This window comes from Pteropus vampyrus, unplaced genomic scaffold (assembly GCF_000151845.1).
Source record: "Pteropus vampyrus isolate Shadow unplaced genomic scaffold, Pvam_2.0 Scaffold46, whole genome shotgun sequence".
Lineage (NCBI taxonomy): Eukaryota > Metazoa > Chordata > Mammalia > Chiroptera > Pteropodidae > Pteropus > Pteropus vampyrus.
Window position 1 is genome coordinate 4163196 of NW_011888827.1, and position 27822 is coordinate 4191017.

The 27822-nt window shown below is 39.2% G+C and overlaps 1 protein-coding gene and 1 non-coding gene across 2 annotated transcripts in view; both read right to left on the reverse strand.

The window, feature by feature from the left end:
- Positions 1-907: 907 nt before the first annotated feature.
- Positions 908-27822, reverse strand: part of PNLIPRP3 (pancreatic lipase related protein 3) — a 30987-nt gene continuing 4072 nt past the window's right edge. The window contains exons 2-12 of the mRNA XM_011359258.1: positions 22365-22519; positions 17607-17726; positions 16806-16937; positions 15274-15382; positions 12249-12368; positions 12042-12164; positions 8748-8866; positions 6165-6297; positions 3859-3970; positions 1250-1417; positions 908-971 (exon numbers count right to left, since the gene is read on the reverse strand). Of these exons, the coding sequence (XP_011357560.1) occupies positions 908-971; positions 1250-1417; positions 3859-3970; positions 6165-6297; positions 8748-8866; positions 12042-12164; positions 12249-12368; positions 15274-15382; positions 16806-16937; positions 17607-17726; positions 22365-22519 (1355 nt within the window). The remainder of the gene's footprint in view (positions 972-1249; positions 1418-3858; positions 3971-6164; positions 6298-8747; positions 8867-12041; positions 12165-12248; positions 12369-15273; positions 15383-16805; positions 16938-17606; positions 17727-22364; positions 22520-27822) is intronic.
- On the reverse strand, positions 25104-25222 carry LOC111739080. Its single transcript, XR_002780102.1, has one exon. It is a non-coding gene; the product is annotated as a 5S ribosomal RNA (ribosomal RNA).

Here is a 27822-nt window from a genome sequence, read left to right on the forward strand (position 1 = left end):
CATATTTATAGCCTGGTGCTAGGGGCTAAACACTGATGAAAGCAGAGCTATAAAAACATTCATCTTTCATTTTCACCGGATAAGGACAACTGAATTAGAAGAAACTGAAGCAAAATAAAAGAAAAGACAATGGACACATTTAAATATTACAATATTGTTATTGCCAACACAAAGCTTAGTTAAGTGCTTTACAAATGAAATGCTAAATACAAATTTGTAAGGGGGCCTTCAAGGCCCAGGGAGAGAGTACTGTGGGGAAGGGAGCTTCTAGAAGAAGGGGCTGGCGGTGCTCAGGGCTCACTGCTAAATGATACACACCGTAGATAAGCTCCCCAATCTCTCTCATCTCTCACACACCCTGACGACCAAGGAAAACCTCGGAAATGCTAACGTACTCTCATCAGGTTTTGTTATTAATACACGTATCAACCCACAGGGTTATAATTTATATATCATGAACTAGAGCCATAATTTGTCTTCGCAAGGTTCAATAACATAATAAATATTCTTCAAATCATTTTAGAACAATGATTATTCTACCTGGAAATACTCAAAACATAACCTCACTCAGCCAGAGTCTCGCTTTCGCCCAGTGCGTTTGCCCCGCCGTCTGCCTGCATCGCCTCGTCTCACTCAGGGAGGTTCCGGCGCAGCCCTGTTCTGTCACCGATTCCCAGATTCTAGCACCACACTCTGTCCTAGGAGTCAGGTTATTTTTAAGGCACATATAAAAGTTTATCAATGAGAAAGACATTCTACATAGGAAAAAGCAACTGTACTTTTCTATCATATTTACAAAAGTGAAGTCTGGTCTGATTACCAACCAGGAGATTTGTTGTTTTTTTTTTTTTTTTTTCATTGCTTCCATTAAAAAAAAAAAAAAAATCCGTCAAGACTGTGTCTGGGATCAGCATGGTTTCAGGATCTGGGCAATATTAGGCTCTGTAATGTCCTGGCTACAGAAGATAGATCTGAAAAATTGAAAGAGGGGAGGGAAAAAGGATATTAATATGATTCCAGGGAGAGAAAAGACATAGGTAGATCTTTTAATTGAATGAGCAATTATTATTTTGTAAACACTTTTGCAAAGACAGTATTGATTTTTTAAATAATATTCCTTTTCTTCAATTGCACAATTTTAAGATGTACAAATTTTTATACTAGTTGCAAATTTTAAATTATACGTGGGTTTTAAATACCATTTATAAAATTCAAACTATGAAAATGCAAAGGAAAAAGTAATACTTACTCATATCCATATTTTCCAGATACATCTATCACCATTTCTGCTCCCAACTTATTCCAAGAATGTCCAAACGAGTGCTTCTTCCAAATGAACTCAATACTTGTTATATTTCCAACATTAACGTCTGCATCAATTAATCTTGTATAAGTCATGCCTGGCTTCAATGTTCCACTGTAAACAGAAAAACGAGACTCGTAATCTGTACTGGGTATTCTCATTGCCAAAGCGAAAGACAACATCTGTGCGTGTACCATGGAGGAGAAAGTTGTATGTGCTGGCATTTGCTTGTAAGGAGATTTATTCTTTCTATTCCTATTGGTCAGCATCTCAGAATAGCGTGGTTCTGAAGCTTGAGAGAAGGGTGACGTAAATGGGAAGCCTGACCAGTTGATTTTTAGGGGATGCCAAGAGAGGCATTATCTTGATGAGTTCTCTATCATGAAAGATTCTGGTCTTGGCTTTGTAGTGTCAGACACCAGATTTTACAGACACTGGGAAATGATCAAATTGTTAGTGATGGACCAATTCATCCAAAACTGATTTATAAACTAGAAGCTTGTTTATTAGTTTACAATGAAGAAATGCTTCCTTTTTATTAACCAGAATGCTCTCCTAGTCTTCCCCCGGTACCTTTTTCATCTGTATAAAAAGATGTTTTGGTGAGCAAAGCAAGAGAGCAGAGAGAAATGGATTATCTTGAGGCATAAAATATATTTTATCCAAGCCAAAATTGGACCAGATGAGATTTCCTTATTCCTGCTCTTTCCTTATTCTTTTGTTAATTTATTGTCTCCACTAACTGGAAGATAAGTTCTCTGAGAGTAGGACCCATGTCTGTATCCCCAGCCGTTAGAACAACTCCTGGTACACAGTAGGCATTTGAATGTTGGTTGAATGAATGAATGAATATTGCTATTCCTCGATCCTATCTTATTCCATTACATGTAGAATTAATTGATTTAATTATCAGAAGACAACTTTTCTTCCACGTTCTTAGGGGTAATCTCCCTGCTGCTTCCTGAACTGCCTTCTCTCGGTGCACAGCAGTGCAGCCCTCCACGACGGGGTCATTAGAAGCTCAAACAGCTATTATATAATCTACATGAAGGCAGACTCTTACAGCTTGACTGAAGACTAGGACTAGGCTAGCATACAAATTCATTTAGCTGACTTCATGTTCAGATGAGACATCTACTGTGAACCTGAAATGCTTAATTATTGTTAAAAGAGGATTGGTTAACTGTATAACTATATAACTTTATAACTATATAAAGCTGAGTTAGGTAGCTAACTATAACTATATAACTATATAAATATATAATATGTACATATACATATGTATGTATATATATATAGTTATATATATATATAACTATATAACATTACTCACAGCTTCTTTAGACATTAGCAGTACAGAAATGTCAAAACATTCTCACAGGCCTTAAGAAGGACAGAAACTGTATATTCATCCCCACCTGCCCCAGGCCAGGTGCTTTTGCTCAGGTACAAACTGCACAGCCTTGGGCAGTGTCTGTGGGCCTCAGAGCCACAGGCACATGACTGTGTTGAAGGGCTTTGAGAGATATGAAGAGCAGGTGGAAATGAGATACGCGAAGACAAGGAAGGGTATTTGGAACAAGGAATGGCCTAGGTGAAGACAGGAAGGAAGGAAAGGGTGGGATCTATTCCAGTCTGGGTGGTGCCATCAGAATGACCTGGCTGAGCCGAAGATGAACGAAGCCATCTGGTGGGAGACACAGCTAGAAAGGTGAGCTGGGGCCTGCGCCTTAACTAGGATTCAGACGTTTGCTCACTGAACCCAGATTTATAAGCAGTTGCACCAAAGCAAGGCAGAGTGATTAATCTGATGAATATTCCAACTGATAAAATAACCACGAAATCTCTGCTTTTCATGCCTCTGCCTAATATTCGAAGATGATGAAAACCACAGAGGAGAAGCATTTAATCCATCCATTAGTTTGCAAAAGAGTAATATCTAATTAGTGCATATAATGTTAATTCTAAAATGAACTACAGAACTAAACAATGAAAGTGAAATATGTAATATAAAAGTGCTAAGGCTGATCAAAGAAAAGATCAAGGAAAACAAGATAAAAGGTGACCATAGCCACAAATATGCAGCGAATGTCTCCAATGAATCATTTCTGCCTTTGACTGTTCCAACACGTGTCCCCTGTCCGCGAGTACCACTGAGTTAGGTAGCTTACTAGAAATCTGGCAATTGATATAAATGTCTTATTTCATAAGTAATTTGAAATCTATACACATAAAAATATATGCCCAAATTTGTATAATATTAAATGGACTGGATAGCCAGATAACTACATATCTGGTTTCCTCTTCCATTAACTTTTTTCCTCTTGCTATATTATCTAGATCTGTCTTTTCAAGTTATCATTACCTAACATTTTCTGTTTGTAGCTTGAACTGTGGAGAAAATCTATATCATGATTTCTATTTTATATCTGGAAAACATGAAGTAAAAACAAAAGTCAAATACGACAGGAAAAGGAAAGACGGAGCAGCTCCCTGAGCCAGTCTGACCGAGCGCCCAGCACTGCGTTACCTGCAGGTCCCTTGTCCTCGCCTACCTGGCCATCTCCAGCTCCCCTGTCCTTCCGGCCGTTCCACCTACACGGAGAAACAGGCTCCCTTGAGTGGCGTTGTTTCCAGCAAGCTTGACAGACAGTTTGTGCCTCCAACCTTGAAACAGGGTAAAAACAGAGAGAGAGAGAGAGAGAGAGAGAGAGAGAGAGAGAGAGAGAGAGAGAGAGCGCGCGCGAAAATAAAGAGTTAAAAATATGTGAAAAGCAAGAGAGCCTGGGCTCTTTAACGTGAATGCAACTTTCAGGGTTAAAGTATAACAAGGCTGTTGTGTTCATAAAAAAGTACTTGAGCTAGCTCGAGTGAATTCGGTGAAAAACTACATTTGAAAATACATATAAACATTCACATTTTGATTTTCCGCAAGTAAATAGTGTAATGATGTTTTTAAAAGAAAATTCTCCAATTTTCCAGGCACTCTTACGACTCTTTAAAATGGAAGTTGTGTGTCTTCTTCTGTCCATTGTCCTTGTGTTCTGTGGTATGTGTTACTTTCTGTAGCCAGCTTTTTATTTGCCATAGTTGGACAACTAATCCGGAAAAGATCTTGAAAACCTACTGGGCAGGAAGGTCTGTGCTTTTATAATGACCTTATAGGCGGAGTGAACTGCTGCTTCCTTTCCTGCAGGAGCATGTGCTGGGGATCTCTAGTCCTGCACAACCCCCCAAAAAGATAATTCCCTTGTAAATGGTCAAGTGTAACTTTAAAAAAATGTAGAGCTAAACAGAGTTTTCATTCTGAATTCTGAAATTGTTGCATGCTTAATAACATGTTGAAAAAAAATGCAATTCTTCATAAAGTTGTTTGAAAAGTATCTGAAAGGGATAAAACCTACCAGAAAGAATATTCAATGGGTTAATCATTGCCGAAGAATACTCTTGGCCCCTTCAGCCCGTTCCACTGCAGTAATGCCCCCACGGTCACTTCTCCACCGACACCAGTCTCCCTAAGGGCACTGATGATAATGGGTGCTTCGTCCCATGAGCTCTTGTCTCCTCTCCTTTTAGTATGTTTGATGCAGTGAATGCATCTTCCCTTCCTCACCCTCTTTCTTTTCTTGGCTCTTTTAACACCGATTACCCTTCTCCCTCTCTGCCCATTCCTCAGTCTTCCTGGCAGGGGCCTCTTGCTTTGCTCTTTTTTTTTTTTCTCAACTTGACACAGTTTTCTTGGGTAATTACATCATTGACTTTCGCAGCTCTGAGGACTGTCTAAACACAGGTGACTCTCAAATCTCTATCTGTGGACCACAGCTATCGCCAGAGGCTGACACCCATATCTCTACTTGCCGAGTGGGCAAGTCCAAAAGGCATCCCAAACCTGACATGTTTGAAACTGAGCCCATCAGCTTACTCCAAACCAGCCTCTCTTCCTGTTACCACGCTCAGCAAACGGCACAGAATCCACCCAGCCAGAATCATCCTTGACTTCTACTTCCCGTGTCCCTCAAATCCATTCACCAAGTTCCTTTTTGCTGCCACCTCCTAACCTCTTATTCTCTCCACTTCTCTCTACCCTTATGCCTGGATTTTGCAATAACTGTTGTATTTTTCCCTCCCAGCTTTATTGAGACTGAATTTATATATAACGGTGTGTCAATTTCAAGTGTATAATGTGATAATCTGACGTACATATATTACAAAATGATGAGCACAATAAAGTACGATAACACATTCACTACCTCACATAGTGTGAGGCAACACCTGTTCTAACAGGTTACTCTGCCTCCATCCATGCAGCAACTAGAGTGATTGCTCTAAAATAAAACAATCTGATAATCTTAATATTCTTCCGTGGCTTTCCATGAGCCCAAAGGCAAAGCCCAGACTCCCCCCATAGTGCACAATTTCATATTTGACCCAACGTACCTCTCTCAGGCCTCATGTCATATTACTCTCCTCCTGGTCCCTATCATCCCGGCTCTCCTTTCAGTCATGGCTCTTTCTTACCTCCAGGCGGTTCCTTCTGCCTCCCATACTCCCATTTCCTTCTCCTGTTGACCCATCTTTCAGGAGTCGGTGTAGAAATCACGGTCCCTCAGAACGCTCCCCGACCTGGTCATGGAAGTTCCTCCTCTGTCTCCTAACACAAGATTTCTTGAAACCGATAACTTTATTTATTTATTTTTTGCTGTCTTCCCCATTAGCCTAAACTCACCATCTTTTCCTTCACTGCATCCTCAAAGTCTGGCCCAAAGCCCACTTATTTAGTAGACCCTCAGTAAAAACTGTTGAATTAAAAAAAAAATGAGTACCTTAAAGCACGACAATAAAACTTAGCTATAATACTTACGAGCAAAAGGAGAAAGAGCCCCGGTGTTTAAAAAATAATATGCTCTATTAGGCTTCCTATTTTTGAGGTGAAATCTATCAGCAAAATGACCCATCGTTGGGCAACCTTCTTCAGGGCAATGGAAGCAATCTCCCTGGTGACAGAAAATATGAGGCAATCAGAAACGTAATCAGAAATGTTGCCCTTCGATAAACTTATGCTATATTATTCAACTATAATAAATCTTTGAAATTTAAACAAAGCGTATGCATTTAAAAATGACTAAGTTGCCTGACAGGGCACGCTGCCCGTTTGCAAAAACAAAACAAAATAAGACAGAAACAACGGAGGAGAAAAAAGTAGGATGGCCTGTCAGTAAAACAGGTAAATGATCTGAATAGACAATGCACAGAAGAAGACGCTCGAATAGTCAATAACAATGTAAAAAGATGCTTACTCTTACTAGTTGTCAGAGATGTGCCAATTAAAACAACATGGAATTTCAGCAGATTTGAAAAATTAAAACGATTGGCAACCCCAGGTACTGGTGAAGACTGGAGTGGGGGATTCACATTTGCTTCTGATGACATAAACTGACAGACATTGCAGAGAGTCATTTGGCAACCCCCGGAAATGCACGAACGCTGTGACAATTTCACCTCTGTTATATGCCCTAAAGAAATTTCCACCCAAGTTCATAAGGACACGTGCAGAGGTGTTTATTGCCGAATTACTTCCAATAACAAAAAATGGAAATAGCCAAAAGGCACATTAGTGGAGGAATGAATAAATAAACTGTGGCTGATTCCTACGAAATAAATACATAGACCTATGTAATCAATGTAGATTTCAAATTTATAAAATTTAATGAGAAAAGCAAATCCAGAAGGATATGTACAGTATGATGTCATTTATTTGATATATATGTTTCACTTCAAATTCTGACTTAGGGTAGGCAGTGAGGGCATACAAGTTACCTCAATTCTTCAAATTTATCTGTATGTTTTAAAATCTAAAGCAAAACTAACAAGATGTTAACTTTTTAAAAAATCTGGGTAGTAGTGTTTGAACTTTTAGATTTATAAAACATGGACATTTGGACTAGGACTATAGGAAAACACCCCTACTTAAAACTCCATTTTTAATGAAGGAAAATAATAACAGCTCATATTTACTGAGTGCTTACCACGTGACAGGCATCGTTCTAAGCACTTTATGTGATTTAACTCAATTAACCCTATTTTACAGCGGTGGAAACTCAAGTGCAGAGAAGTGAAACAATTTGTCCAATGCAGCACTTTGGGTGAGCGACGGAACAAGAATGTGCCCAGGCAGCTTGGATGCTAAAACCTCTCCTTATTTTTTTAATTCTACATTACGTTACGTTATGTTACGTTACATTATATTATATCACGTCGTTTTATTTTTGTGACAATTTGGGTAAAAGTACAATAAAACATGTCAAGAAGATTGACTCCAGGTTCTCTAGTCTTGTACCCATAACTTGCATCCGTGTGGCACAGGAGTCTAAGATTCTCCAACCGGGCAGATTGAATCCCGTTATCTCTGACTACAGCATGACTCCGAGGGTCTGCCTCCACCTGTTTGGTCAGCTCCAGGACCCTTTTGCCACGTAGGGCAGCATCTGGGCTCGTGGAAGCCAGAGGTGGAAGAGCAGGAGGCTATAGAGGGAAATGCCAGTGTTTGTCTGTCAAACTTTCTGAGAACGGAAGTTCTCAGGGCACATCCATCGTGAATAAGAAAACTGGCTCCGGAAACGGCGAGGACAGCCTGAGGGCATCCGCTCACCGTGCTCTGCAACGGGAGGGAAATGTTCATTCCTGTCCCAACACTGCACTTAGTCACCAAGCGCTATTGCTTACAATAAACTTCAGCTGGAACCCCTGTGATGTTTTTCTACCCTGATAAAACAGTGGTCTCTAAACACAAGAGGGAAAATCTTTCCACTTCCCACTACAAAATAGATTTTCTTTCCCCTTTTCATAGTGATAACCAGATGAAAAATATGTTTAGCTCAGATCTGGCACTGTGTGCTTTATTACTCGAGTAAAATCAGATTTGGTATTTTGTCACGTATTGATCTGTATGGAACTCCTGTGAGCTGTCCATGCTTTAGTTCTGCTCTGTATGAATAATTAAATTTTAATAAAATAATTTTAATGTTCCAAGTGAATAGCAACATGTTTGGTTGTAGTTATCGATTGGTTCAGCTTTCTTGGGGCATCTTTGAAGATGCCATTTAAAATATATAATATATACAGAAAAAATTTTTGCCCTGGACTTATTCCTGTTACACAATAGCATCTAATTACTGCATAACAAATGGCCGAAAAAACAAAACTGGATATAATCTTCAAAAGAGCTGAAACAACCAGAATACAAATGCTTTGTTTAGTTATTTAAGCCCTTCAGCAACCCCAGCTACTGTTCGGTACTCGACACAGAAAGAATCTACTATCTCCTAAAATGGCAGATACAATAATTTTTTTTAACCACAAACACAAAGTCCTAATTTTTAGTTGGCTGATCATGCTTCAAAAAATGACTCGCTAATTAAATTTCACTGCAAAATGCTTTACTTACTGCTTTAAAAGATTCATAGGATCTACAAGGATAAGCAATAAATGCATCAGGATTGAGAATGCTTTCCATATAAAAGCGATGACTCCGGGCATGGTTGCAGTCAAAGAAGGAAGACACTTCTGTGAAAAGAATTTTCAGTTAACTCATAGCAATGAACTGCTTAACTAATAACAGAGAGTATGAACCATTTTTTTTTTTAGAAAAAAATAACTTCAAATGACAGTATCTTGACTTGGGTCTAAACGGTTATACCTTGTGTATAGGCTTGGATATTGCACAATATTTATCAATATTACATAACATTTTCTTTGTATCAAAGAATTCTTTGTGTGAATCTAAAGGGACATTCAAGCAGGATAAATAAACAAACACAAACGTAGATGATCCTGTGCTCTGACATTAATATCCCGCAAGCTTCCCAGATCTCTGACATAAGCACTTAGAGCTTTAAGCATCCCTGTGCATGCAGCATCTCCACCTTAGACCGATTAATTCTCTGTCTCTCCATTTCTGCAGCAAGGACCGAACTCCCTTTTACTCAATCACAAAACAGCCAACAGCGTCAACCACTGCACACCTTCAGCTGAGTTTCAAGGTGTGGCAAGTGGGAGGTGTCAGAAAGAATGCTAAAGACAAATTCGTTCTGTCATTGTCAGGCATTACATTATTGACATCACTATTTAGGATTATTGCAATAATATATGATAGATCAAAACACATTCGTGCATTCTGAAGTTATCACAGCATCGTAGTCATTTGTGCTCTCTTAACCTTACATAACAACATGTTTACTGTATGGCACAGACTATCATTCCCAGGACCTACACAGCTTGGTTGATCTTTGAGAAACTAGATTTTGGTTTCAGTATATGTGGTAAATCACCACTCTCTGACAGTGGCCTCCAATGAGTCACTCCTTTCTAGGTCCTCACCCTTTTGCAATATCATGTTACCATTCATTCCTCCCTTCTAGAGATGAAGCCTATTGTTTTCCCCTTCCTGGGTTACAGGCTAGTCTTGTAACTTGCTCTGACCAACAGAATGTGAAGGAACTGACACCGTGAAAGCGTCAGAAGGTCTCTTAAGAGACTTTCCTGTGTCCACACTTGCTCCCTTGGAACCCAGCCTCCATGTTAAGGAATCCAGGTTAACTGGCTGTGGAGAGACGCCTTGAAGGATCACAGATCGCTTAAAGAGGGTGACAGGTAACAAGACCCCAGATGAAGAAGGCCTCCTGCTCAGCTCGGCCCAGCCCGGCCGCTGGCCAGATGCGATTGCAGGAGATCCCTCAGCAGACACGACGCAAAGCTCTAGAGTCTCAGCAGAACTCTGCCTGAATCTCGAGTCTCAGAACCTTGGGCATAAAACCATTGTTCTTTTAAGCACTATGGTTTGTTATGCAATAAATAATTGAGACAGCATAATTTCACAAATGCAACACAGTCAGCAGAGATCAATAATTAGCATCGTCCTTTTTTGAAATGAGGACTTTGCTTACATCAGGTCTTTTTATATACAGATTTCTGTTCACAATTAATTTTGATTTAGACAAGACGGTTCATTAGAATATAGGGAACAATGAACTTTGAAAGTAATGGTTTCTTAGTAATAAATATAATGTAAGATAGAAAATCTTGAAGACTTAAAACTCATCTAAAGACTTAACATGATTGATAAACGTGCTTTTAATCCAATAAAGTTGTAGAAAATCTTATGTCTCAAAATGCTTATGACAAATGCATGTTTTACTTGAATTAATTCTCTACAGAATTTCGAATGCTCTGTGTATAACACTAAATATAGTTATGTAAAGGAGTCTTATAATCTATATTTTATCCTAATAGGAAGGATTTTAAATCGTAATATGGAAAATAATAAGAAAAATTAGTTTTATATTGGCCTTTTAAAAGTGAATGTTGCTTATCTATACTAGGTGGGATTGATTTTAATTCTCATTTTGAGTATCTACAAATTCACCAGTGTTTTTTAAGTAGTCATTGCAAATAGATACTTTTAGTCACATTTACACTTTCAGAACAGATATTAAAACTTTATAATTTATCTCTAGTGATGAAAAAGAAATTCTAGCTCCTCTCAATGTCATGGTCTGTGTATTTTTCCTCTATATCAGCCAAACAGAAGATCAAATAGTTATATCATCTACATATTCTGACCACAGGGGATGAGGTAGTGAGATATTTAGAATCATCCATATATTTATCATATCATCATACTATTATGTATGATTATATTACTATGTATGATTATATCTCATGTATGATATATTTCATTATTTCCATGATGATGATATATAGAGATAGGGAGGAATGGGATTCCCAAATAATAACCGTTCTGGTGCCTGATAGCTAAGTGCTCTGTAGATATTATTATTATTGGAAACGACTATAAAAGGTTAAATACTATTCGTTTAATTTGTGATTAACTTAATTTGTGATCCAGGGTGATTATTATAAAGTAAATCAAATCCTCCCACAACTCCCATCTCACTTGAGTGAAAGCTGAAGTCTTTCCTACCATCCACAGGCCCTGGATTACCTCCCTCTGGCCCTGACCCTGGCCCTTCTCTAACCTCAGGCCTTACTACTCTCCTCTCTTTCCCTTCCCTCCAGCCACAATAGGCTTCTCATTGCCATGAGCCTCCCAGGCAAGCTCCTGCCCCAGGTCCTTTGCACTTGCTACCCCCACCCCTCAGCCTGGAATGCTTTTCCTCCAGGTATCCACATGGCTAACTCTTTAGGTAATCCTTTCAATAGGAACTCCTTGGCCACTCTCTCAAAAAATTCCTTTCCCCACCTCACCCCTACCGTCATCGACCCATCTTATTCCCATCCCATGCTTAATTTTGTCTCCTTAGCACTTACTCTATTATTGTTTTTCTAGCATATTAGAATATTAGCTTCATCAGAAAGAGATTTTTGTCTTTTGTATTCATTCCCATATTTGCTATTCTTAGAATGTCTAGTACCTAGTAAGCACTCGATACATATTTGTTGAATAAAAGAACCCATCCTTCTCGTTTATATTGAATAACGACAATATGCCAGACACTCTGTTAGGCACTGAGGATACAAAGATAACTAAGATATGAACCTGGCCTCACAGATCTCACAACCGATGGGAGCTTCATACGTGCAACAGTGTTTTGGGCTAAAATATAGTTTTATATTATTTTATAGTATTTACTATATGATATACAAAAGAATGTGAATCCTGCCCAAGGAGAGAGCTGGGTGGATGTGTAACAGCGGCCTTCATATTTTAGAAAGTATTTACCTTCCTTGTAAGCGTTGAAATCAAATTTAAATAGAGGTGTAATTAAGTCTTTACATCCTGGCATGTGTTTCCCTCCATTTGGGTAAAAGTCAAGGTGACCGCAAGCGTTAATAGTTCCGGCACCTGAAATAGATAAAAGCAGGATGATCGCCTCTAAAAATTCTCCTCTTCGCTTCAGTGTAGCTTCTGTGTGTGTTAAAAACTTACCGAACTCAAAGAAGAAGCGAAGTGCATTCGTATGAATAACGTCGACAAAGTTGGCATCTGAGGGGTCCAGCCTGACTTCGTGTGGGGTGTTGTGGAAGTAGGGCCCAGCTGGGTCCAACCCTAGGGAAGAGCGTGATGCCTATTAAACCAAGCCCTGTTTTACTTAAGAGTGTGTTGACGGTGTTGTTATTTTCTGGAGGAGAGATGGTGAAGGCAAGGTATTCTTTTCTATTAACTATATGATTTATACATGTCAAACACCACTTAGCACAAAGTACGAATACATAAACTGAGTATATAAATGCAGGTCTGTATAATATTGGATTCCTACACACAAGCAAGGCTGTGTCTGGACAACACCAAAACAGCTAACAAAGTCAGAAAAATTAAAGTGGCTATTCGAGGGTCTATATATGGAATAGCATATAAACAATTAAGGTTATCGATTGAGATGATCTTGAAAGCAGCATGTGCAAGCAAAAAATAATAATAATAATAAAAGGAAAGAGCTTTTCAGTATGTAAAGATGAATCTACAAAGTGACACAGTTAAAATGACAGAATCTTAGTCCTCAGCTAAAGCTCACTTAGTTCCACTTCATTATTTTACAAATGAAAAGCCTGACACCCAGCGAAGTGAAATGACTTGACAAGATCACCATATGTTAGAGGCAAATGGACTAAGAGCCCAGGAGTCCAGACTCTCAGCCCATCGTTTCTGTTCAAATGTCTAGCAAAATAAAAGTAAGATATCTAGAGGTCTCTAAAAGGTCACGACCATTCATATAGCCACTCACTTCCACATTCAGCAATTATTTTTGAAGCACTATGTGCCAGAAGCTAGAGCTTAACCATTTGAGATCTGAGTTCATTAGTGTGTATGGATTTGGGTGCCTGTGTGTGTCAGCATAGAGGGAGTAATCTCTTCTCAATTAGGGAAAACACTGAGGCTGTCTACAGATTAAAAAAAAAATCCTAGAACTGGCTGAATAACCCCCATGCTACAGTCATTTATGATAACTCCCTGCCCATTAATAAATAATTACTGTGGACACAGGAACTTATGCATGTCTTAATATCTATCATATTAATTTTGTTTTAAACTAGTTTTATTATAAAGTTAAAATATTTCTTGAAGTTTCAGTTCTTTTGTTACTCACGGAACATGATTTTTCAAAAACTCACCACTTAGAAGGAATATAAATTGCATTATGTTATATAAATTACATAAATTCTTTGGACATTCAGAGAGCCTTTAAAAATTTATTGTTTTCTATTTACTCAACAGGATAATTCACTTGGCAGAAAAAATTGGAGTTATACAGTATCTGATTTTTGAAATAAGAATTAGGAAAAACATATCTTGACGAATTTATTGTAACCTGGTGTGAATCTTTAATACATGTATGGCAATGTTCTTCCCTTTAAATTATGGCTTAAATGCCCCACAGGCTGTGTAGGCCCCATGAAAGTTCATCTTCACAAGCTGTATGTTTTTCTTTCCCCAGAACTGGAAAACTGAAAGGGGGTGGATTTCTGCCACCCAATGACTTCAGAATAAAAGTACAATTTTATTATCTTAAATAAGAATGATAGTGATGGGCTGGGGTTGGAATTGGGATCAGAGTGCTGGGAAAAAGAAAAAATTTTAGCAGGAAAGCCTGTTATATTAAGAGATTGCAGAGGCAAGACACATTAAACCCAATTTGGAATTCTTAACTATTTTTAGAAAAAAATATTGTAAAATGAAAATTTAATTTAAAGCATATATATGTGTGTGTGTGTGTGTGTGTGTGTGTGTGTGTGTGTGTGTGTATGTGTATGTATACACAGAACTGCAGTTTATTGTTTTAATAAACAGAAAATGTGCACCTCCTACTTGCCAGGCCTGGAGTAGGGGTGGGATAAGGGAGGCTTTCTAAATAGTTCAGAGTCTATTAAAAATAACGGGCACATGAAAATTATAAGACCATGTGGTACAATTTTTTTATTTTCAAATATAGTAGAGTCATATTTAAAAGCATACAGAGAATTAACTCTGCCCCAGGAAGACACATTTAATATGAATCTTGAAGGGTAAGAGTATGCTAGGGCGAGACAGGAGCACGTGGAAAGACACAGAAATATGAAAAAAAAAAACATGATGAAATGTGAAATGTTTATATGACAGGCCGAGAAGCTGTAGACAGTGGAAAGTTTCAAGCACCAGAATGACCCGGTCTGTGTTAAGAAAGATGATGTCACTGGTAGGTCTTGTGGAAGACTGGGCTAGGGTACCAGCCACAGACGGCCAAGATCCAGGCAAAGGATGGAGAGAGCCTAGGACAGTGGCCAGGGCCTGAAGCAGATGAAGGAGACGTGGGACTTGTTGATTGACTGTCCATGGGAGATGAGGAGGAGGGGGAGGCCCACCCAGCTTGTGGATAATGGAGCTGATATTTTGATCTCCATCTATCTGATTCTATTAGTTTGGAAGTCAGAGTGCAGGGAAGGGATATGACTATTTATCACCCTCAAAGCCTAATTCATTGTATATATTTTACTCTGCAACTTAGTTTTAGACTTAACAGTATATCCAGGATAATATTAAAAATTTTAGCAACTGGAATGGCACGGGCACAGGCTTTAAACAAACCAGTTCCATATTGCCAGCATGTACTGGGTGAGCTGTGACCCAGATGTGTCACGGACATCCTTTCAGGACCATGGGTGGGGCTCTAACTTGTTCTTTGTATTAGTGAGTATGGAATTGCAAAGCAGGGGATATGGTCATAATGCACTCAGCCGCCCCCTACTGGTGGCCGATCATACAGTCTCCATTAGTTTGCCGCCACAGATAGTGCTGTAGTGAATACCCTTGAACTTGGATCTGTACGAGTACTTTGAAAGCACTTGTTTTAGTTATAGTTTAGATGAGTCACATTTCCTTGTATTTTACATTCGCTTCTGATACTTCATTTGCTGTTCAGAAACTTGATTTCACGTGTAAACAAGTATATGAACAAATAATTCTAGGGCAGGCTTACCAGTTATTCTTCCAAGGCCTGGTGTTCTTGACCCAGCTTCCCCAGCCAGATGCGCTCCCAAGCTGTGGCCAATCAAGTGCACTTTCGAAGGGGGATATCCAAATTTTTTCTGGACGGGATTTTTTTAAAAAAGGAAAACAGAACAAATATTTTTAAAAGAGCAGGTAGAATGACTTAACTATGCTTAATATAAAAAAGGAGCTGCCACGTTTCTCCCTTTCCCATACAGGATGGGGGCCGATAAAGTGACAAAGCGACCTCCACCTCTACCGATATCCTCATCTGGCTGCAGGCGAGAGCGTCAGGCGGGCCTGGAGGAATTCCTTTTGTCAGAGCCCCTCTGCCGGCAGTCAGGGCCTCATGGTCTCTGGGACAGAAGAACAGCCCAGGGATGACGATGTCTGTGGCTTCCAGCCCATGCCCATCTTTCCAGAGGCCCAACCCTTCTGGCACATCCCCAGCATGGGCAACTCAAGCAAATGTCTGAGAAGACATGGGATCTAGAAGAGCCCACAGCTAAGGCCCCAGGTTCAACGAAGAAATTCACAAAAGCGTAGGACTGGTTTCCTTCTGAAGAGGAGACGATCCGATTGGATTTCATTCTCTGTGCACGAAGACCCACTCTATGCGTCTCCTTGCCCTCCAGGCTCCTCTGACAGAGTGGGAAGAGCAGATAGAGAAGTGTGGGGGCGGAGCCGAGTAACGAACGGGCTCTGTGGTTCTTCTCCAGGCTGTTTCATAACTGTGCTCAGCCGCCCGTCTAATAGCTGCCAATCCTGTCACTCTCTGTCCCACTGCCTTGGATTTCTTCACACACTGTCCCTACACTTCATCAGATCAGGCACACTGTCTCGCTCACCACGTACCTTCAGTGTCTAGAACAGTGCCTGGCTCTCAGCAAGTGCGGAGTAAAATATTTGTTGAATGAATGAGTGAATTCTCTTGAAGAATCAGAAAGGGTCATAAATCTTTAAATTTTACTTCACTGCATTTTGTGGTGGGGAGTTGCTTTCGGTAATGGCAGAGCATTTGAAGATCTATGAATGCCTCCGGGTATATCTCTTATAAATAAAATGTGTAGATTAAAGAGCGGCACCTGGACTGGCCTATAGACCTAACTAATTCACTACCATGGAACCCAATTTCTGTTAGAAAATGCATTTCACATTCTAACAAACAGCATTTATAAGATGGAAAGTAAATAATTATTAAGGATAGGTTTACAATGTGATAAAAACTAACAGAGATGGTTCTATATGCTAACCAAGGTAGTGACCTTGGTGGGGGAAAGGTCAAGGGAAAGCACTTGGTGAGGAGCCTGTGAAGGGACATTGCCACCAAGTGGCACTTTGTATAATCACAGGCACTTCTCAAGAAATAACTTCCCTTTTCTGGCCACTATACACGATTGCTTATTATTTCGCATGTTCGGTACTTGTGCAAGCTAATAAAAATAACACAAAATGGCCCCAAATTATTGGTGTTATGATGAATAACCAATTAAATGTAATTTAAAAAGGAACTCTCCTTACCATGAGAACGTCAATAAAATAAGCCACCTCAGCACCAGCAACACGGAGATTGTTCACGGCGTGGATGTATTCCAGAGAACCGTTAATCCAGTTTAAATTAATGCAGTTCACATCTTCCACTTTTAGCAACACCTGGTACAAATATTTAGTGAAATGATTAAATAAATAAGAGTTAAGGAAACCTAAGTGCCCGATAAATTGATTCCATAATAAGAAATCACACTAGCAGGTATTGAGAACCTACTATGTGCTAGGCCCTGTCCTAACCCTTTTACACATATTAACTTATTTAATCCTCATTGACAGATAAGGAAACTTATATGAGGCACAGGTAGGTTAATTAACTTGTCCATTATCACAGAGTTAGTAAGTAGAACCACGATATGAATTCAGACAGCCTGATTCCACCACGCTACAAGGCCTTATAAATAATTAATTGTGTGCTCTGTTAGAAGTCTATCAATATTGAGTATAAGAGAGGAAAATTAAGTTCTTAGAGTGAATTTAGTAATTTTTTACCCTTAAATTAAACAAGAAATTGATCACACTATTCAATTTTTGTGGAAGGTGAGAATTTACTAAAGAGTGATTTTAAAAATATGCTCTCATTATAATCTATGCAAATCATAATAGATGAAAATAAATGGGAAATGGGTAATTCACTTCAGGCCTTGGAACATGGACAATGTGAAGGACTGAACGGAGGATTTCTGTAAATGTGGATCGATACCATGCAAAGCATGTTCACGTGAGACACAAAGCTTTCACACTAGTGTAAAGAAGAGTTTATTCACACCATACATTGCATATGTCTTGCTGCCATTTTCCATCTGAATTCCATCCAGGTATGTTAATACGGGTCACCTTGTCTGTTCCAAAGTATGAGGCTTGGATAGTTAGGTGATTAACTGCACTGATCTCCTGTTTCAAGGGAAAAGAGATTCAGGTAAAATAATAATGCAAAATCATTTAACATCTAGTAGAATTATTCAAAATCTGCTCAAAAGTCTTCCACAAAATTTAATTTTTAACAGCCTTCTTTAATACATGTTAACCAAAGAAATAGTGACTGTTCCACATTGCAAAAGTAGCAAGAAATTATTAATGCATTACAAATTGCAATACGCAAATTTAATCGTGAGGAAGGAAATAAAAATGGTTTTAAGGCAATGTTTGTAAGACAGTGTTGGGTCAGTTACAGTCAGAATTTCAGTAAGCCTTACTTTTGTATAGCATTTCTCAGTTGTCAGAGTAATTCATGAGATTTATCTTATTCGAGACTTAGAAATGTGCTACAAGGGTGCCACAACAGACTGGCCACCCCACTTTATGAGTGAGGACTAGAGGTTAGACTCTCACCACATGAAAATATGTGATTATGTTTAGTATTCTTTTGTATTACTTATATTTTGTTGGGTTGTTTTTATAAGCAAAGTCAAATTAAGTAATTTTTTATTAAGAGAAAAATTAATGGGCACAAGTATAAGCAATTCTATTGAGAAAAAATGAATAATAAGCAAATAGCAAGTTCGACAATAGTAAATCCTGTAACTGGAAAACAACACATTTAGATACTTATGAAATTCAAACAAATTGCCTATTATGAGCTGCCTGTGCTTAACGGCGATAAGCAATTATTCAGACAACTTGCTGGCTGGTTAAAGTATTTCCAAGGCTGTAAGCAAATGATTATGAGAATAATAAGCTGGTTTACATGGCAGTTATAGTATGGCTAACACATCTGCGTGTGTGTCAGGAATTGTTCTACTTTACAGAGTAGTTAGAACATTTAACCCTCACAACACAGTGAGGTAGGTACCAATTTTACAAATTAGGAAAGGGCGCAATGAGAGACACTTGTCCAAAAGCACTGTAGCTAATGAGTCCTTAACAGAGTTCGAACTCACATCGTCTTTCTCTGAAGCCTTGTGCTTAACCACTGGGCTCTCAACTGACGGTGCTTTGATCTGATCATAGTGCTCTCTACTGACAGGGCTCAGGCCACATGTGAAATTTGCTAAGGCAAATTTAACCAATAAGGCAATAAAACCAATTGTATCTGTGCTTTCTCAGAAGCACTTCTCTGCTAAGCAATGGAATCCACGTGCAAAAACGTTTGTCCATCCATGCACCTAAAAGATGCTCATTTCAACTGCAGCTGGAGACCCCCAAACATCTTCTATTTTCCTGTTTATACAACAGTATGAAGAAGTGGGACCTTGAGCAAGTCTTAAAGTGGCAATCAGACAAGTATTGTGGGGTTCTAGCATTCTCCATTGTCACAAAAGCCACTGGCAAATTAAATAAGGTAGAAAAGGTAGAAAAAGCTTTTGATTCACCCTGCATTTATTTATCTGGCACACCCCTGTCAAATGGCATACTAACTTAGAAAATGAGAAATGCCAAACAACATCATAAAATTAAAAGAAGGCAGCTCGAATTCTGGTGCCCCAAGGAGAGAAACGAAAAAGGGTGTCAGAACAGAAGAGCTTATCCAGAGAAAGGATGAGTTAAAACGTCAGTGTTTAGCTGGGTGCTGGGGCCTTTTATCTTAATGACTTATCTTTGAGGAGTCATGGAACCTAACTGGTATGAGATCAACCCATTCCACAACTGCTGACTACTTAACAAGTGATCTCATTTCCAGTAAGTCAAAAATAGTCACCAGTGAGGTATGTCCCAGCCTTGACAACGGCTGCAGGCACAGAAACTACCTTAATTATACGAAGTTTGCATCACCCCTAGCGTGGCCTGAGCCACTCTAGGTTAAAGTGTCATGGTTTTGTGGGGAAGTGAGTTGTTTCATTCCTGCAGAAAGGTAGCTGTGAAGGCCTATGACCCTCAGGAGACCGAGTTCATTGCGTCATCCTTCCTCTTAACAATTTCTCCCTCTGGGACAAGAGCAAGTTCAACCTTTGCGTAGTTTATCTCTGTTTTCTCATAAACAAAGCCAGTCAAATTTATACAGTACAGCATATGGGTTAAGCCTGGGACGATCCTTTTTTTTCTTTTTTTTTTTAAGCATAGCACCTTGACTCATCCTATATCCTAGCTGTTGCTAAAAAACACTTTAAGAGCAAACCCTCAGGCTTCTACCCATTGCAAAATCCAGGTACAAATCTAGTTTGTCACACAAGCTTCTTTCCAAAACAGAAGGGAGTGGGGAAAATGTGAAGAACATTGTTTTTATGGTCCCAGTACTAGGAAAGTACTTGGTTTCTGATGTTCTCTTCATCGCCTTTAGGGCCAAGTCTTGCCTGAAGACTAGTCCTCATCATCTCCCGTTTTGGTGCCTGTGCTCTGCAAGGCTCAACTGCATGGCCACTGTGCAGAAGGATGAAGGATCGATGAGCCCCAGGAGGACTGAGGGTCATGGCCAGGAGCTACAGTTAGTCCTGAATGGACACACATCCCTAGAACTCCTAAATCAACAGAGGTGCCCCAAACATTTGTATTCAACATAGAGTCTCTACATTTTACAAATTGTGGTAAAATATACATAACATAAAAGTTACCGTTTTAACCATTTTTAAGTGTACAGTTCAGTGGCACTGTCAGTCACACTATTGGGTGACCATCACCACCATCATCTCCAGAACTTTTTCATCATCCCAAACCAAAATTCTGTCCCTAATAAACAGAAACTCCCCAACATTCTCTCCTGCTCAGCCCCTAGTAATTACTATTCCTGTCTCTATGAATTAAATATTCTAGGTACCTCATTTAACTGGAATCATATAATATTTGTCCTTTTGTGTCTGGCTTATTTAACAAGACGTTGCAAGGTTCATCCATGTTGTAGCATCTATAAGAATTTCATTTCTTTTAAAAGCTGAGTAATATTCTACTCTTTGCTTCTTGATAGTTATAAAAACAAAACTTTTGACAATGCTTTCTTTATAAGTTTCTTTATACCCATAATAAGGACTTTTCTTCTTTGTCCTAGATAGAGTTGTCATCTGCAGAGCAGATGGCATATTTCAGTCAAGAGCTGTGTGTATATAATCATGAAGTATAACACTCTGTGTGTGTCTAATAAGTAGACAGCTACAGATTATGTTTGTATGGTGTGAAGACACAGCAGAAGTCTGTCTTGGCTGGTGAAACCTGCCCTGTGTGTGATGGGTCCCATGGAAAGCGAGCCTCAAGGTTGCAGACTCAGGTAAAGACTGGAAATGATCTTACAGTGGGGAGTGCTCCCTAAATACAGATGGTCCACGGGGTCTAGTGTCACGTTTTTTTCTGCACCCGTGAAACTGCATGCATTCTTTGGGTTTCAACTTTCACCTCTGGGTAAAAGACTTTTGAATCCCTTTCTCCAGCTCTGGACTGTTCCCTAAGCTATAAGACTAAAATCTCCAAAAGCCTTCCCTAACCTCCCCCGTCCAAAATTTAACTCATTCTCTTTCACCTCCAATTTTTCTGACAAGAGGATCATTAGTCTTCTAAGCATTCACGTGTGAAATCTCAGGATACATTGTGATGTTCTTCATGTCAATTTTCTATCATCATACTCACTGACGACTCTGATTCGGCCTCGTTCCCCATGTCTGATCAACTGCACTGAAGTGTTCTATTCAGTGCTGTCAAATAGAACTTCCTGTAATGATGCACCGTCCAGCATGGTAGCCACTAGCCATGTGTGACTATCGAGCACTTGAAATGGGGTTGGTATAGCCAAATAATTGAATTTTAAATTTTATTTTATTTTAATGGCCACGAGTAGCTGGTGGCTACTGTGTTGAACGGCACAGGGCTAAGTGGTCTGGCAGCCACCTCCAGGCTCTCCCAGCCCCGGTCAAGGAGGTATATACTTCAGCCAGAGAAAATGTCCTAAAGCCTCTTTAGAAACTCTCAATGGGCCTCAAGGCTCCCAGGATAAAATCTAAACTCCACAGGAAGGAGTTATACGATTTGTCTCTGAACTACTTTTCTAATTCTATATTCGAAAACTTCCAAACTTCTTCTGTCCCCAGTCTAATATGATGCTTGTCCTTGCCATTTCCTTTGCCATTTTCCTGTATCTCTGCTTACGCAAACCCTGCCCCACCGCGAACACGCTTCGGATGCATGGCGTCCGCAACGCCTTCCCTGGTCATCATCCCCAGCCCCGCGGGTAAGGCAAGGCTTTCTTCACTGTGTTCCCAGAGTCCTTTACTGTACCTTACATCACAGATCGTAATTTGTGTTGCAATAAGGGTATTCGTTTACATACCCTTTTTCCCCTAATATAATACAGTTAAGACACTGTCTTGTTTATTCAATTTAATACCTAATAGGGACTGTTGCTTGATCAGTCTCACATGTGGAAGGTTTTCAATTAATACATTAACTGAATGAAATAGCAAATGCGAAACAACATATTCAGAGCAACTTTCATATTTAAATACTAGGACAAATAATATGAAAAAAAGTCTGGCTCACCAATATAAAAAGAAATACTTGCCTTGAAATCAATAGTTTATGCCAGAATAGATGACTGTATCTATGTCTTCTGTATCTATAGTTAGAGCTTATATTTTAGAATAATTCACGTGTGAAGAAAGCAAACTAGCTTACCTGATAGGCTTTGGGGTTGCGTCTCGTGTAGAGCAGGAAGCGAGTGTTTATCTCCTCTGGAGACCAGGGTAAACCCGCCAACTGTCTTGACAAAGTCCCAGTCCATGGTAAACCATCTTTAAAGCACCCCACCCTTTCATAGCAAACTTCTTTTCCTGCAACAAAAAGATAGAGTGTCAGTACTGTAGGAACCAGGTCCACAGAGAAGCTGTGTTTCCCACTCAGAGGTTCATCGAAATCAGTCTTTCAGTTAGACAAGTCTGCCTCAGGGGGCTTCTCTTCAAAAATCGTGCCCTCCCCCACCCACCTCCAATATTATGAACACAGCAATGCAGATCACAATACTGCAGATGAGACATTGCTGGCTCTGGGCAATTATTTTACCTTTTTTTGAGTCTCAATTTCCTCCTCTGCAAAATAGAGATAACACCACTTACCTTACAGCCTTGTTAGGAAGACTAAGTGAACTGTTACATGTGAATGGGCCTGAGACATAAAATGGGAGACTGTGCCTTCCGCCTTTTCTTGTTAAACTGAAAGCTCTTGGTGTAAGGGACCTCTTTGTCCCCAGAGCCTGTGGCCATGCCTGGCATACAGTAGGGGTCTAATATACGTTTCCTGAGAGTGTAAACGAGAGCAAAGTTTCATTTAGTTTTAACCAAGTTACTTCTTTCTGGAACTCACTTTACTCATCCCTAAAGTGAGAGGCTTTGGGGAAACTAAGTCTCAGTCATGTCTGTCATTCGCTGACTCTGACTGATCCTTTTGCTATGACTTTTTGTTTTCATTTTCGTTTAATACTCAAAAACAAATAACTTCATTTCATGCTGTTTTACGAGATAGTTAAATTTATTCAGTTATGATTATAATTTATAATAATTTATTCAAATTAGTATTATTTACATTTATTATAATCTATTCACTTTATGATTAGGTTAATATTGGTGAGAGCTATTTGAAGATTTGAATTTGAGGATTTTCTTTTCTCTCTTACCAAAAAAAAAAAAAAAATACTAAATAAACTTTTGACCCTCAAATCCATCAGCTTTTAACTCCAAAATTTTAGGAGGTTTTGCATTTTTTTCATTCCTTTCACATAAATGCAAAGAGGAAGTATAGAAAATTAGGTTTTTTTCATCAAAGAAATGTTTGTACATTTAAAAAAAAATTGTTCAGATGAGCAACATCCCCTGCCTACCCCCAAACCCAATCTCCTCCCCAGAGGTGACGACTTTAAACATGTCTACAGTTCTTCTCGTGGTTACTTACATATCTGTATATGATGTGCTTATGCTACCAAGTTTCAATTTATCAGTTTTAATCACACATGATCTGTCAACTTGCTGCAGTAATAAATGAGGATTTAACACACCTATTCCCTGGATCAGCCAGGATTAGGGCAAGAAACAGAATCCACGCCAATTATTTTACCTGTGGGAGTTTAATATAATGAATCGTAATTAACCAGGTATTGGAGAACAGAAGACAGACGGGGATCCTGTAAGGGACTCCCGGGGAGTAACTGTGGGGAGCGGCTACCAGCTCCAGGGCTGGTGGAAAAAAATGGGAGAGGTTGAGTTATTCCAATGTGGACACTTGGGGGAAGGGCTGCTTGCTGGGGGAGGGGGTGCAGGTTCTCCAGAGCTGAGATGCAGGCCCGAGGAAGGGTGCGAGCTCCCTATTGCTGGCATCTCTGAGCAGGCACCATGAGTCTGGTTCTGGGAGTATTAGAACAATCACAGCTATTGGAATGACTGTGCTGGAGCGCAAAGCCCTTGCTGAAAAAACGCAGACAGGAATCAGGAGCAAAGAAGAAGAAACACCTCCCTTTTCCCTCTCGGAGCCTCAGTGTCCCCCGAGGGTCCTTAGTGACAGCGACTCCCTGGGAGTGGCTGAAATGTCGAACCGTGTTTGCCGTGTGGAGTGCTAGCAAAGCAAGGGAGGCTTGAAGCTGAGGGACGGCAGCTCAACAGGCAGCCTGTCCTGCTCTCCACTTTGTCTCAACTCCACCTATACAGTCAATAACACTTTTCAGCTCGTTTATTGGCTTCCACTGTAGACGTAAATAGTAATATTCCATTTCTTGATCCGTGCCTCATATTCCTAATAACTGGACTCCCTGTCTTTGCAAGGCGAAGTTCTCAGGGCTGCTGCCTCTCCTTCTCTTCCTCCCTTTCGTCTTCCGAGTTCTGCCAGCTGCACTTCCACTTTCCTACTGTCAAGATCGATAACATTCAGACCTTGTTCTATAATCCTAATTAAGTCTTCCATGTTTTGTCTGTAGGCTGACTTCAAAAAATCAATAAACATAATTATTATGACTAGATAAATATTTTTCCTTCCAGAGCCAGCTAGCATGCTATAATTACATTTCCCTCTCTGCACTTCCATTGTTCGGATTCCATTCCCTTCAAAGGAAAATATTCAAATGAATTCTTTTTTCTGATACCTGAATTGCTCAACATCAGTGTCATTTCCGTTTGCTCCATATTTGGATCATGGCTTTCTGGTGCCATCTTTGTCTTCCTGGTTTCTCTGGTTGCCTTTGTTTTCTCTTGTTGGGAGCATAAACATGTGCCTCCTTCAATACATCCCTAGCGTGGTGCAGCTTCTCCATCAATATATCTCCTGCCTGGAATCCATTCTGTTTTTTCCTCTCGAAACACACATATATGCAGCTCTAATCTGGACCAGTGATTTCACATTTAGATTTTGCTTTATTATTATTATCATTAGTTATGCCCACAGCACCTGGTCTTCCCAGGTGGTCTCCCATCCAAGTACTAACCAGGTCCGCCCCTGCTTAGCTTCCGAGATCAGACGGGATCGGGCTTGTGCAGGGTGGCATAGCTGTAGACCATGGACCATGGCTCCCCTGGGGCGTGAACCCAGGACCTTCTGCATGTAAAGCAGATGTGCTAACCACTACATTATGGAATCACATCCAAAAAAGAGATGGTTTCAAATGATCGAATTAAAGATAGTATGCAGCCATTTGAAAGGTTTATAGAGAATCTGTAAGGAAACTTGTAATGAAAGTGAGAATGATATAATATTAGTGAGAAAAGGCAGGTTACAGAACTACGTGTAGTTTCATTTAAGGGGGAATATAAAATTTAAAGGAAGTGCACCAAAATATAAACAATGGTGACATGGCATGGTTTTAATTTTCTTCTTTAGACTTATCTATGTCTCAAATCGTCAATCATGTGACTTTACAATAAAAGTCACAAAAGGGAAAAAAAAGAGTACATCTTTACCAAATTATGTCTAATCTGGTTTGTTTTATTAATAATAATTAATATAGCAAAAACAGACTGAGCCCTATGTGTCATATATGTGAAGAAATGAAAACTTAGAAAAAGTGATCACCTTGTCCAATATTTCATTGCTATTAAGTGGTAGGAAAAAAATGAACAATGCAGGTCACTCTGTTGCAAAGTGTAATTAATTAGCTTTTGCAAGGTTATGTTGTAGTGACAAATAGCTTCTGATTCTCATTGGCTAACAAAAATTGAAGTTTATTTCTCGTTAATGTTATATTTTGGTTGCAATGGTTTTAGGTTGGCTATGGCTCTGATTTACCGGTCTTTTCCCTTCCAGGATCCAAGCTAATGGACCAGACCCTGTTCAGGGCATGTTGTCCCGGGGCAAAGGAAAAGGATGTAACAGCTGCACAGACAAAGACTCATCCAGCAGGCTCTCACCTTGGCACTGCTCTCTGTCACGTCATGTGGCCAAGGGTGGGGCTGAAGAATCCTCTCCCAGGGAGAGAGAGTAAATCATGGGGAACAATAGTACAACCTACTCCATAAGGGTATGAAGATTTAAATTTTTGTATGTGCCAACAGAATGAAACCTTTTGTCATTTTAATTTGCATTTCTTTAGCTATATATTTGAATATCTTTTTGTGCATTTTTGGCCATTTTTACATCTTCTGTGGATAAGATCTTTTGTCCTGTACACATTTTTCTAAAGTTTGTTTTTTCCTTATTTACTTATAAAACCTCTTTGAATAGTAGAGAGATCTGCCCCTCTTCAGTCAGATATTTTGAAAAGATATTCTCGTTTGCTGTTAATATTTTTGTTTTATAGACTTTATGTTTTCTCATATAGAAGTTTTACATTTTATTCAACAATCTTTTCTTTCATAGCTTTGGGGTTTCGTCTTATTTACAAAAGCATTTCTTACTCCAAGATTATTAATATTTTTCCTCTGTTTTCTTTTCATACTTTTACTGTTTCATTCTTTTATTTTTAAATGTTCATCTACCTGAGATTTGTTTTGGTGTAAGGAGTAGAATTTTCATCTAGAATTTCACTTCTCTTAGTGTGAATTAATACCAAGTACAATCATTTTAATATCTTCCAAAACTGTGGCTATTTTTCTTTGTTTATCTAAATTTATCATCCCTGTTTTCTATTTTTTTAGTCTTATTAAGCAATCGCTACATACCTTTATTAATTATACTGTTTTTCTCATTTTTCTAATGCATTAACATCTATTTTTATTTTTATTAAATTCTTCCTTCAACTTTATTTGTTCTTTTTCTAGTTTCTTCAGTTTTCGACTCATTATATTTTGACATATTCTGCAATTGAAATGTTTTATTTCCTTTTTGACCTAAAGTTCTTTAAAGGAGAATTTGAAATATAGCTCATTACATAAAGCTAGTTTTAACTGGTTAAGAAATCATACAAACTGCCATATTAATTTGTATTTTCCTAATTTCCACTTTCCAAATGAGTCATTTCTCTATCTTACTGTGGATAGTCTTTTCCAATGACATAAAAAAAGCTGGAAAATAGATTCTTTAATTTATTCAAGAAATATTTACTTGGGTGCCTATTATGTGCCAGATAGATAGTGTTCCCAGAACTGGGGATTCAACAGTGGAAAAAGTCATCCTAACCTTCATGGAGTGTACAGTCTAGTGAGGGGTGAGGGAACAGACAATGAATAAGAACAAATAACATATGGTATATATTTAATAGTGGTAGGTGCTGGGAGAAACACAAAACATGGCAGAGTGAAGGCTCATGTGTGTTTAGGTGAGGAGGGGTTTGCAAGTCAAATAGGGTGGCCAGGCAAGACTACATTAAAAATGGTGGCATTTGAATCACAACCTGAAGGACTGTGAGAAGTAAACCATGAGGATTTCTAGAGGGAGCAACATTCCAGGCAGAAGGAAGATAAAGCACAAGGCTGTGAGGCAGGAGTGTGCCTGCTATGACTAGGGAGTCACGAGGAGGCTGTTCTGACCAGAGCTGAGGGGACCGGGGGCAAGACACGTCCTCAGCACCTTATTCTGCAATTTCAAAACCTAAAAATCTCTGGGGAACAAAAGTGGGTTTTTTGCTTTGTTGTTGTTGTTGTTGTTGTTGTTCGTTTGTAATTTAGTTTGCAAGAACTCGTTTGTCAGAAAAAAACTGGCCTAAGGCAATATAGTCTCATTT